The sequence below is a fragment of the Schistocerca americana genome, chromosome 3, assembly GCF_021461395.2.
Source record: "Schistocerca americana isolate TAMUIC-IGC-003095 chromosome 3, iqSchAmer2.1, whole genome shotgun sequence".
NCBI classification, from domain to species: Eukaryota; Metazoa; Arthropoda; class Insecta; order Orthoptera; family Acrididae; genus Schistocerca; species Schistocerca americana.
This window is the reverse complement of record NC_060121.1, coordinates 313,367,996-313,380,747: the sequence shown is the minus strand read 5'-3', so window position 1 is coordinate 313,380,747 and position 12,752 is coordinate 313,367,996. Positions and strand designations below refer to the sequence as shown.

The 12,752-nt window shown below is 38.2% G+C and overlaps 1 protein-coding gene across 4 annotated transcripts in view; it reads left to right on the top strand.

Moving 5' to 3' along the window:
* LOC124605422 (putative inorganic phosphate cotransporter) overlaps positions 1-10,512 on the top strand; it is a 169,174-nt gene extending 158,662 nt beyond the window's left edge. For 2 of the 4 annotated variants that reach the window (XM_047137079.1, XM_047137078.1), the window contains exons 2-9: positions 2,560-2,792; positions 3,973-4,230; positions 6,716-6,803; positions 7,809-8,035; positions 8,164-8,313; positions 8,405-8,537; positions 8,740-8,981; positions 9,504-10,512. In XM_047137079.1, coding sequence (XP_046993035.1) covers positions 2,560-2,792; positions 3,973-4,230; positions 6,716-6,803; positions 7,809-8,035; positions 8,164-8,313; positions 8,405-8,537; positions 8,740-8,981; positions 9,504-9,695 — 1,523 coding nt within the window. In that variant the 3' untranslated portion in view covers positions 9,696-10,512. The remainder of the gene's footprint in view (positions 1-2,559; positions 2,793-3,972; positions 4,231-6,715; positions 6,804-7,808; positions 8,036-8,163; positions 8,314-8,404; positions 8,538-8,739; positions 8,982-9,503) is intronic. The other 2 variants (XR_006978641.1, XR_006978642.1) reach the window with 2 other exon arrangements.
* Positions 10,513-12,752: the final 2,240 nt, after the last annotated feature.

Here is a 12,752-nt window from a genome sequence, read left to right as displayed (position 1 = left end):
TCGACCCTTGGCAATTTACTGTTTTCTCAAACAGTCTATGATAAACTCGCATTGCCTGTCGAAGAACATCCTAATAGGGACCGAAGAGGTGAGTACATTTGTCAAATTGTTGTTCCACTGGAATAAGAATCCTAGGAGGAAGGATAGTTGCAGTTTAACGTGAGGTCATAATGAGGGAGCACAAGTTTGTATAGAAGTAGTATGTACGAGAATGACCGTGGTGATCTTCTCAAAGGAATCGCCCCCGCAGTCTCCTTAATTTATTTATGGAAACCTAAGTCTGGATCGTTATACGGGCTTTTGAATCCTTCTCTTACCTAACGCGAATCCAGTGGTTTCCCCTCGTTGCGCCACCCTCGTTCGAATGTGTTACACTGAAACATATCCTCCTCTGTAAATGCGGAGAATGACTAAGGGACTGCGGTTCTAGGCACTCCAGTCCGGAACCGCGCTGCCGTTACGGTCGCAGGTTTGAATCCTGCCTCGGGCATGGATGTGTGTGATGTCCTTAGGTTAGTTACATTTAAGTAGTTCTAAGTTCTAGGGGAGTGATGACCTCAGATGTTAAGTCCCATATTGCTTAGAGCCATTTTAACTAAGGGCTGGGAGGAGAGGGTAAGCGAGCGAGAGAGTCATTAAATTCTAACCTCGTATTTATCAGTATGGCGTGCTAATTCGTTTTTGTGACGGTCTGAGTTGAATCCCGTTTAAAAATTAATTGAATTATTTCTCCCGAAGTTGTAGCGTTTTCGTAGCAGAGTTTCGCACTTAAACACCTCTTAATTCACCTGCTCCCTGGTCCACCCGCAAAGGGCGGGTGCAGTCTGTCTGTGAGTAGAAAAAAAATATTCTTCATGTTTTTATCTGTTTTAATTGATTGTGCTGCTGAGATACACGCGGCAACCCAGACAGCATTCGTCCAATCAAATGTGGAGTTAAGAAACTGGAACCCCCACTCTGATCAACAAAAAAATGTTCAAATGTGTGTGAAATCTTATGGGACGTAACTGCTAAGGTCATCAGTCCCTAAGCTTACACACTAATTAACCTAAATTATCCTAGGGACACACACACACACACACACACACACACACACATATGCCCGAGGGAGGCTCGAACCTCCGCCGGGACCAGCCGCACAGTCCCATGACTGCAGCGCCCTAGACCTTGCGGCTCTGATTAACGGATTTAACCACCAACAATAGCAGATACTGTACCAATAAGTCTCCAACGCATTCATTAACTATCGTCCGCCTTTGGTGGAGTCTGGTTCAGAGTTTTGGTAACATATCTAAGGAATTTTTACATCGTGCTATGACTGTAGGAAGGGCATGCATGTATTTGCACATGGGTAATTGGGCTCCTGTTGTTTATCAAAAGTTGGTGAGTTAATGCTTTGTTACTTTTTCGTTTATTTAAAGACCAAATTCGCGACTCGCAATCCAGCTGAACGTCAGCACCTAACAATGCTAAGCGGAAGCAGAGGCATAGAACATGTACAAACGTTCTGTGTTTCATTTCGGGTATACTAAGATGTCTAGACTGTAGGCTCCAGTTCATACGAAACGCTGGACCCCCATTAAGCTGAGCAATAATACTATCATCCAGGGTGACATTTATTGAGCTACATAAAAAACTTAAATTAGTTACAAACTACGGCGTGCACACACTTCATTCAACATGTAAACGTCACTACAGATATTCGGATTTAGATATGACATATTCGATATGCCTGCCATCATTGGCAATGATGTGGCACAGACGAATAGCGAAATTCTGCATGATCCGCGGAGGTGTCGAAACTTCGATGCTGTTGATCTCCTCCCAAACGGCTGTTTTCAGCTCAGCAATAGTTTTGCGGTTCGTGCTGAACACCTTGTCTTTAATATAGTCCCACAAAACGGTGTCGCATGTGTTCAGATCCGAAGAATATGCCGGTCCATAGAGGCCCATGCCAGTGGTCTCTGGGTACCCCGGTCAGAATGCACCCAAAGTGCTCCTCCAGGACATCAAACACTCTCTTGCTTCAATGGGGTCGAGATCTGTCTTGCACGAACCACATCTTGTAGAAATCAGGGCCACTTTGGATAATAGGGATGAAATCATCTTCCTAAACCTTCACGTACTGTTCGGCAGTCACCGTGCCATCAAGGAATATCGCACAGATTATTCCGTGACTGGACATTGCGCAGACCACACTCTCAAACTTCTCGATCGCGAAATGCAGATTCTCAGTCCCCCCCAAATGCGCCAATTTTGCTTACTGACGAACCCATCCAAACGAAAGTGGGCTTCGTCGCTGAAGTAAACCTTACCGCGCATACTAACTCCCATCTTGCCCCGCAGCCAACCGTGCAGTTTGAACGTCCTAATGCAAACCGTTCAGAAGTTATGACGATTTTATTTCAGGTTGTTCAATAATACGTCACCCTGTATGTACTATTAAATGCATGTCGTTTAATCTATTAGTGTTCTAGCGCCGATCTGATGGAAACCTTCTGACCTGAAACTGGTCGAGAAAGCAGGTACATTGACAGTGGCGTCTCATTTTTGTTTCAGCATGCGTCGGCGCGCGACACATGGTTACGTTCATGCTCTTCTTGGGCATGGCGAACGCATACGTGATGCGGACCAACATGTCGGTGGCAATCGTCGCCATGGTGAATCACACTGCCCTGCCTAAGGAGAATACGACTGAGGACGACGAGTGCCTTCCGTCAGGAACATCGGCCAAGCTGGGCACACTGTGGGACGCACAGATAGCACCCGCCGCTGATGATGACTACCAACTGGTGAGCATCAGTTACCTAGTAAATCAACAATATTTTATTGAAAGTGCAGTTGGAAGGATAATGAGAATGGGACAATATTTTTGAAAAAAGTGTATGGCTCCTTTAAACCTATCTTATCTCCAACATTTCCCTATTGATTACCTGGCAGCAGTTACCAGCCATGTACTTTTCTCTGGACACTTCTAAGGTAGGCGTATACGAGGTGTGGTCAAAAAATAACGCAATTTTTTTTAGTTTTGCGGGCTTTATACATCCCGAGTTTCAATTTTGTATCGGTTGGTATACATGTTCATGACGTATGTTTCCGTTTTCAACTGTTTTATATATTTAGTTGATTGTTGATAGTTGGAAAGGTAATATATGTTGTAGAGTTCTCGGGGAATTTTTACTTTCGTAAAAGATAGATCAAAGAATTTACATTAAATTTTGCCTGAAAAACGTGAATAAAGTGCATTCGAAATGTTGGCTGTGGCTTGTAGCGAATCTGCTATGAGTAAGGCAATGATAAACGTTTCAAGCAGGTCGAGAAGACGTGGACGATGATGACTGCCCTAGTACATCAATTACTGATGACAATGGTAGAGAAAAAAAGAAAATGGTTGTAGAAAATCGCCGAATCACCAGCGGAGAAGTTGCTGGTGAAGTCGGCTTATCCTTTGGCTTATGTCAAGCCTCCCCCCCTCCTCCCCCTCCCCCTCACCGTAGGTTGTGGGCATGAAACGTGTAGCAGCAAAGTTTGTTCCAAAATTTTTGAATTTCGACCCAAAATGACGCCGCGGAAACATCTAACAGGAATTGCTGAACAAAGACTAAAACGATCCAGCATTTCCAAAGAAGGTTAACTAACAGGTGACGAAACATGGGTACGGGTATGACATCAAAACCAAATCCCAATTGAAACTGCCTTATCAGCACGATAATACTTCTGCTCACAACTCAGTGCTTGTTCGTTATTTTTTGCCAAGAAACAAAACCTTCTAAGCTTTTTCTTTATACATTTTTAATGATAGGTGAGATTTTAATCAGATGTATTTAATCATTAGCTTGCAAAACCATTTTAGCCTTGAATGTGAGACTTAATGCAAGTGTATGAACTCTAAAATGTTAATTCAACTATATTTGCTACCTTTTTAACACACAAACAAACATTTTATAAAAATTCTTGTTGTATATATTGCAGGAACCATCATCAAGATCTGCTTCTGAGGGCTCTTTTGTTTGGGACACAACACTGCAAGGATACATCCTCAGCAGTTTCTTCTATGGTTATGTTATTACACAGATTCCATTTGGACTACTGTCCAAGAAATATGGTGCCAAGTTGTTCTTGGGTGTTGGAATGTTGATCAACTCTGTTTTTGGACTATTGGTGCCAGTGGCAGCAAGACATGGTTATGAATGGCTCATTGCAGTGAGATTTATTCAAGGTTTGGGAGAGGTAAGTAATGAGTCAACTTAAGAGTATGTAAAAATAAGATAAAAATTTACTGTAGACTTAGCTAAAACTAGCTATTGTTTATCAGAGTGTGAAAATAAGGTTGGAAAAAAATTGATTTCAGCGATTGTTGCAGCCTACTTGGGATATGTGCACTCTTTATTATTAATGCCTCCCTGAAGACATATGTGAGGAACAGTTGAACATGGAGTGACAAATCAGTGTTAGTGAGAAGTCACATAGATAGGTAGGGGGGGGGGGGGGGGGGTACAAAAAATGGAATTGGTAGTACACTTCTTGCAAAACCAAGAAAACCATAGCTTATGGCACTAAAAATACATGCCAATTTTCAGAGACTGTGTGTCTCAATATAACTGCGAAGAATGGGAAAATATTTAGAGTTAGTGCAAAAAACTATATTACAGGGTATTTACAGAAGAGACAAATAACTGGAAAGGACCTTCTGTACTTACAGGGATGAAATATAAAAGCTATCGTACTCATTGTCTGCATTTTGAAAGGGTTATGCTAAACAACTGCATACACAAATGTCCAGCTCCAGTAATTAATAGAAAAATTAAGACCAATATAGTCCTTTTACAAGCCCAGTATTTTACTGTAGTGTCATTTGCTATGTCAAGGTAATTTCACAAGTAAAAGTCATTAATCTTGAGAATAGTTAAGATTACTGGAAATCCCAAATGCATTGCACGAGAAAGAGAGGAGATGATTTGATTTGTGGAAGAATTTCGTATACATCCAGTGTTTTTTTTAATCCATTCTGCTGCTGCTTCTTGAAGCAAAAAATGTCCATTGTGATGTCTGTACCTGCGAAGCATCAGTTTAAATTCTTTTTTTCGTAATTGGTATCTAATAACTGAAAATGTTGGCATAAGAATGTGCTAAACCACAACAGTGTATTTTGAGGTATTGAATGTTTTATGTTCGATTAAATTCAATAATAAGACCTTCGATTAAATTCAATAATAAAACCATAAATACAATAAAACAAAGCTGTTTGTGTAGTAGACAATGTTTTCTTGTGGTACATAGAGAACGACTTGTTACCAACATGTAACAAAGGAAAGTCCAGATGGAATAATAAAAATATGAAAAGGATAGATTGTTACGCACCATACACAGGAGGCATTGAGTTTTGGACAGGCACAATGGAAAAGAACAGCTAAAAATTTCAGCTTTCAGACAAAGAAGTCCTCCTTCCAAAAGAGGATATTAAATGTTTAGCAGCCTTTTTTATTGTTCTTGTCTGTGACTCAGTGTCACTTCTATGTTGTGAGAGAAATCTATCCTTTTCTTATGTTGTTATCAAAATGTGATGTTTTTGAAAATATAACAGATAATGTGATCAGGCTATTCTGTTCTATTCCATTTTATTCTAGTCCATTTCAATTGATGGTTAGTACTTCCTTCCACCGACCCCTCCAATTAGATCCAGCCATGAACTTTGGGAACTACCATTGTAATAAAATTTGGACATAGAAATTAAATAATCAGCCACAGTACTATTTTGCTCAGTGCTGTTTCTTAGTGAGGCAAAACTGTGGTTAAGCCATGTGACTCTTATTTGAGGGAAATAGAACTGATACAGGCCTACTCATGCCACAGTCGTGGTGTAGGATTTCTGTGGACTCCCTAAATCAGTGCATATTAATTCCTGGATTGTTTTAAATGTATTTCTATACAATGTTGTTCATCATTGTGTTTTAAGTAATTTCATCATTGTGTTTCAAGTAATTGTTTTTACAGGCTGCCGTATTAAATACCCATATATATAAAAAAACAAAGATGAGGTGACTTACCGAACAAAAGCGCTGGCAGGTCGATAGACACACAAACAAACACAAACATACACACAAAATTCAAGCTTTCGCAACAAACTGTTGCCTCATCAGGAAAGAGGGAAGGAGAGGGGAAGACGAAAGGAAGTGGGTTTTAAGGGAGAGGGTAAGGAGTCATTCCAATCCCGGGAGCGGAAAGACTTACCTTAGGGGGAAAAAAGGACAGGTATACACTCGCACACACGCACATATCCATCCACACATACAGACACAAGCAGACATATGTGCGTGTGTGCGAGTGTATACCTGTCCTTTTTTCCCCCTAAGGTAAGTCTTTCCGCTCCCGGGATTGGAATGACTCCTTACCCTCTCCCTTAAAACCCACTTCCTTTCGTCTTCCCCTCTCCTTCCCTCTTTCCTGATGAGGCAACAGTTTGTTGCGAAAGCTTGAATTTTGTGTGTATGTTTGTGTGTCTATCGACCTGCCAGCGCTTTTGTTCGGTAAGTCACCTCATCTTTGTTTTTATATATAATTTTTCCCACGTGGAATGTTTCCTTCCATTTTATATATATATATATATATATATATATATATATATATATAAAATCAATACATTAGTTCACAAATGTCAATACCTAAAGTCCATAGTAGTCTTACTAACGTTTCATGAAATCACTTTTCTTTTTAGGGCCCCATTGTACCATGCACACATGCCCTGCTTGCGAAATGGATTCCGCCTAACGAGAGGAGTCGTATGGGTGCTTTTGTATATGCAGGTACGTAATGTCAAACAACCCAGCTTCTTTGTAACTATAGTGTTTGATTAAATCTGTCTCTATCAGTTATTAGATTCTTCTTGGCTACTGTGACACTTCTGACCTGTGTCATTCCATTTTTTTAAGCAGCTTAATGTCAACTGACAGATTTTAAAAACAGGACCATAAATCAGTATTAAGTAAAATGATGACCTGATGAAGGGAACCAATGGTAAGCTTAAATGAGAACGACCAAACTGAGATTTGAACATGGCTCTTTAAAAAATATATATAAGGGTTGTTTTTTATACTCCACTCCATTATCAGGCTTACTAGTGTTCGTCATTTTTGAAAGAATGTGGAAGTTGTGTGGCGAAAGATTTGCATTGTATGATTAATGTAAAGGTAAAATCCGTAGGGCTGTCGTCGAAGGCCATAACCTTCCTTCATGTTATTTCAACTTATAAAATTAGTGAGGAATGCATTTCAGGAATTTTGCTGTTACACACTCCATCATTCGCAGTACATTCAATGTCTTTTACTTACATGTTGTGTTTTTTGGCTTGTAACAACAAATCTATGAACATGATTTCTTTTTAATTAAGACAGTTTTGAGGCTGAGTACGGTCATGGTTCCATTACTTTAAGCAACCTAAAAACTTTTATGAAAAAGGATTCAGTCTTGGCTTCTTCTGAGATAAACAGCAGTGAGATCACCATTGGTGTAATAAATGCACTCTTTAAGCAAGTGGCCAGGAATCATTTGACATTTGGTGGTATTAGTGCAATGAGTGTTACCTGACTGCAAAGGGTACTTCAGATTCTAATCCTAAATACGATAAACCAGTCATGGTATACAAAACTATCACTCAGTATTCAGCATATGTCCTCCACATACAGCCTCTAGCCTAGAGATGTATATTATTATTAATAGTTATTATCTTGCATGTGATTTTCAGAGGTCATTTATTGATATTTTTACATGTTGTGCACACACCTTCTTACATATGTTTTGTTTTCTTCTAGGCGCACAGTTTGGTACAGTAGTATCTATGCCTCTCAGTGGTTTGCTCTCTGAATATGGATTCGATGGTGGTTGGCCATCGATTTTCTACGTTTTTGGTGCTGTGGGTACAATATGGTCTGTTGCTTTTCTAATCATGGTTTATGAAGACCCTGATGTCCACCCTCGCATAGCTGAAGATGAGAAGAAATACATCACACACACTGTATGGGGCTCTGCAGGTGTCTCTGTGAGTAACATTTAAAACTCTCCCATCATGAATTTAGAAATATATATTTATCGTATATTTTCCTTGTATTCTCATTCATTTAGAATGCATTGTATGATTCAATGATTCAATGATTTTTTACATTTCAGTCTCCTCCAGTTCCCTGGAAAAGCATAATAAAGTCTCTACCATTCTGGGCAATTCTTATTGCACACATGGGGCAAAATTATGGATATGAAACACTGATGACAGAACTTCCAACATTCATGAAACAAGTGCTGCACTTTGACATAAAAGAGGTACAGGAATTGCCACACATTCTGTCAAATGTGTTATGAATGATGTCTGTATCCCTACAGCTTAATAATCTTCCTGTGACTTAAATTTCAGAATGGAACTCTTTCTGCACTCCCATACCTTGCAATGTGGATATTTTCAATTGTTGCTAGTCATGCAGCGGACTGGATGATTTCCAGCCGGCGATTTACTCATGGAGTAACAAGAAAGATAGTAAATAGCATTGGTAAGAAATTATTACAGTGAACTGGAGTTGTTAATGAAATTAACATTACCTCATAAGACATTTAATAACAATTATACACCTTACAAGACTTTTAGACAGAGTTTCCTGTACAGTGCTTACATCAGAACAGCAGGGTGCAAAATTTGCTTCAGTTTCCTGTATAATTTTGCTATAAATTATAAAACCAACTTTTCTATTTCAGGTCAGTATGGACCTGCAGTCGCTTTAATAGCAGCATCATACACAGGCTGTGATCCAACACTTACAGTAGCACTGTTAACTATTGGTGTTGGTCTTAATGGAGGTATTTATTCCGGATTCAAGGTGAATCACCTTGACATTTCACCACGTTTTGCTGGTATTCTTATGAGTTTCACCAACTGTTTGGCAAACTTGGCTGGCCTTTTAGCTCCAATAGCAGCAGGCTACATAATCCATGGAAGGGTAAGTACATCATGTACATGTTGTATTTTACTCATAATCTTTTTTACATGCCTCATAGTTACATATTTGACAAATACACCTATCTTGTACTAACAATTTTCTCAACAGTTTCATATAATTTCAAACAAATGCAAAATGATGGAAATGTGCTAAGTCATTGTGTTGCAAGAGTCTCTCAAAACAAAAAAAATCCTCCTTTAACTGCCATTCTTCACATCAGTTAATAGCCAGTAGCATGGTCTCAGAGTAAATTCTAAAATTAATAGAGCAGCATTTCTGTGCAGTTTCTAAAAAAAACCTTAGCCGTCTGTTGTTACTGTGTGCTTTGATTTGTACCATGTCCTTGATGGGTTTTGTGGTAACATCTATAGGACTAAAATCAAAAGGAATAAAAAAGTTCTTTATTTGAGATGTATAAGGGGCACTTTTTACAGCACACTCCTCATGAAATAAATATTTGCATATAGAAATCTGATTTGTATTCTGTGATGATGTCCTAAATGTATAAAATTTTCATTGCAGCCAACACAAGCAGCTTGGAGAGTTGTCTTCATGATTGCATCTGGTGTGTATATAGTATGTGCGACAGTGTACCTGATATTTGGATCTGGTGTGAGGCAACACTGGGATGACCCCAGCAATGACAGCCCTCCTAAAAACAAGAATACTGATGTGGAAAAAGACTGCGTACCGATGGAGAGCACGCACCATTGATTGTTGCAGCTTTGTAATGTGTTGGTGTGTGTCTTTTTTTGTATGTTCAATGAGAGAGAGAGAGAGAGAGAGAGAGAGAGAGAGAGAGAGAGAGAGAGAGAGAGAGAGAGAGAGAGAGAATATGACTGAGCAGCTACATCAGCTTCTTCACTCCCAAATTTGTATATTTTGAAATATTAAATTATGAGTGTTTTTTTTATGTCTGTCACTAGTTGCAAAAGAATGTATAAAAGATGGCAAAAAGAGTTCTATGTCTTTTAGTATTTATTTAAACCCTGAGATTAAATTATCTTACACAGAATCTTGTCCAAATCAGTGATTTTCTGTATGGTGTGTGTATGAAAAATAAAACCCACATTTATGCCGACAGTAGATCTTGCTATTTGCTGTTGGAAATTTGGTGTGCTTCCAATTCCCTAATAAATTTTTCATTATAAAACAGTTACAAATTATTTGGATAGTATTATAACATTAAATAACAGTCCAGTATTTAACCCATTAGTAGATCTGTGGGCTACTTCTCATAAAACATGAGATACTCCAAGAATGAATGAGGCAAAGACATCCATAGAAATCACATTTTATAAATTACTGTAACATATAGTAATTTTTAAATAGTGTTGTTATGTGTCTATACCTAGACAAGTAATAGAAATTTCTAAAGTTTCTATAAGATAGGCTTAGATTTTGTTTCACTATCTGCCATGAAACTTCACTTTTCAATGTGTATTTGAGAAAGAAATTGTATGTTTTTTAAATGCTATGCATTTGTACACATCAGTCTGTAACCAGTATTAAATATTTGTTACTGGTTAAAGTAATTCCATTTTTAAATGTTACTTCACACGTAAGTGTGATATGCTTCACAAGATGAAAAACCATGATTCACAATAAATATCTTTTTCTAAAAAACAAAATATTGTGTTCCTTACTTTTTTTCATGAGGAAGTTCTGATACATGAGCAATATAATAGTGTCATCTATGGAAGTGTCTTAACTTCACACTTATATGCAGTTGTCTTGTAAAACCAGAAATTAGTTTGAGAATATTGAAAGAATTTGTTGTTTTACAAAAGAATGCATTTGAAATGATTAGCTTCAGGAAAAGAAGCAATAATAATGGATATGGCCTTTTGTAAAAGCTGAAAGACTGTGTTTTAATTGTGAAAATCCACTCTCATTCCATTGGGAACAAGACTTCATAAAGCAAGTGCCCTACCTGCTGAGTGATTTTTGTTTGTTGGAAAGATAAAGATTTTATATATATATATATATATATATATATATATATATATATATATATATATATATATATATATATATATATATGGGGGGGGGGGGGGGGAGGGAGGAGAAGAAGGAAGAGCAACACACCAAAATTCAAACTGGTTAAGACCGATGGCTGTTAGTCTAGATACGGTTAAGCCTCAGTAAAAGGGATGATGTGTCACTCCAGTGATAGTTTGTTTCTTCTGTTAAGTTGGCAAACAATGGTATTTTTTCTGACTGGCTTGTGCATTCTTTTGTCATTGTCATATAAATGAGTCACTGGTCTGTCGTGCTGCTGGTCAGTTGTCTCCAGCTGCTACTTGAGACTGAATAGTTCTTGGGGTTATAGGTCACCTGTTACCATTTTCGTAGGTGAACTATATTTGCTAGATTTCATAAGCTTTTCAAGTATTGAATCTGTAAATGTGAATGGTCGAAGGTTTGAGGACTTTGTAAGAAGTGTTTTGGAGGGAAAAATGACAATCACAGTGCAAATGACTTATTTTCAAGTGGGGAAGATAATTTGGAAATACAATCTGAACATAGTTCTGAGTTTGAAGCTAAGACGTCCAAAGGTGGTGGTGGTGGTGGTGGTGGTGGTGGTGGTGGTGGTGGTGAGGAGGAGGTATCTGCAGAAAACACAATCAGGGGTAAGAATGGATTTTTATGGTCTAAAATATCACCTAAGAAAGGTAAAACCCAAAGTAGAAACACTGTAAAAATTCTTAAAGCTGTTAACTTTACTCAAAACATTGACTTGGAGGTAGATGCTCTCAAAATATTATTAGATAAGAGTAGTTGATATGATTGTAGCTCATGCAAATGAGGGAAAAAAAAGTAGATATATTGACCATTGGTTTCTTGGTGATATGGGCAAGGAAGAAATATGGGATTGCTTTATATGTTGGGTAGCAGAAAAGATGGTCATCTCAATACTGAAGAAATGTGGTGTGGCTCATCTGTGTACAAATGTATTATGTATCAAATGAAGCTCAAATTTCTTCTACATTGTCTGAGATGTGATGATAAGACCAAGAGAAATAAGGATGACAAATTTTCACCTATTCCACTCTGGACAGCTTTGTATGTAACAATAGATGAGCAGCTTTTTGGATTTTGGGGAAAATGCCTATTCCGTGTTTACATTGCTTCAAAAATGGATAAATATGGCATCAAAATAATCACAATGTGTGACACCAGAACATAATTACATGATAGATGCTATTCCTTATGTTGGGAAGGAGAACAGAAACACAAATCAGTCTGCCAAGATAATATGTGAAAACTCCATTCATAACTATTCGTGGGACAGGTTGAAATACCATTTGTGACAATTGGTTCACAGCTATACTTTGGCAGACATGTTGCTGAAAGAGAATTTGACAACTGTTGGTACATTGAGGAAAAATAAGGCTGAAATCCCACCAAGTTTCCTACCCAACAGAAAGAAGAAAGTGCTATCGTCGGAATTTGCTTTTCATCAGGGGGGGAAAAAAAAGACACACTTGTCTCCTTCACTCCTAAAGAGGAAAAATCTGTTGTTCTTTTGTCTACAATGCATAGTGTTCCTGATGTTAACCAGACCACAAATAAACCTGAGATCATTGAATTTTATAATAGTACCAAAGGAGGTGTGGATGTATTTGACAAAATGGTACAGGCATACTCCGTTTAGAGGAGTACATGACGCTGTCCTCTTCAGACGTTTTATGGAATATTGGACCAGGCAGCAATAAATGCTTTTATTCTATTCCTTATAAAAATCACAGAAGAGAGTGAAAAAAGATT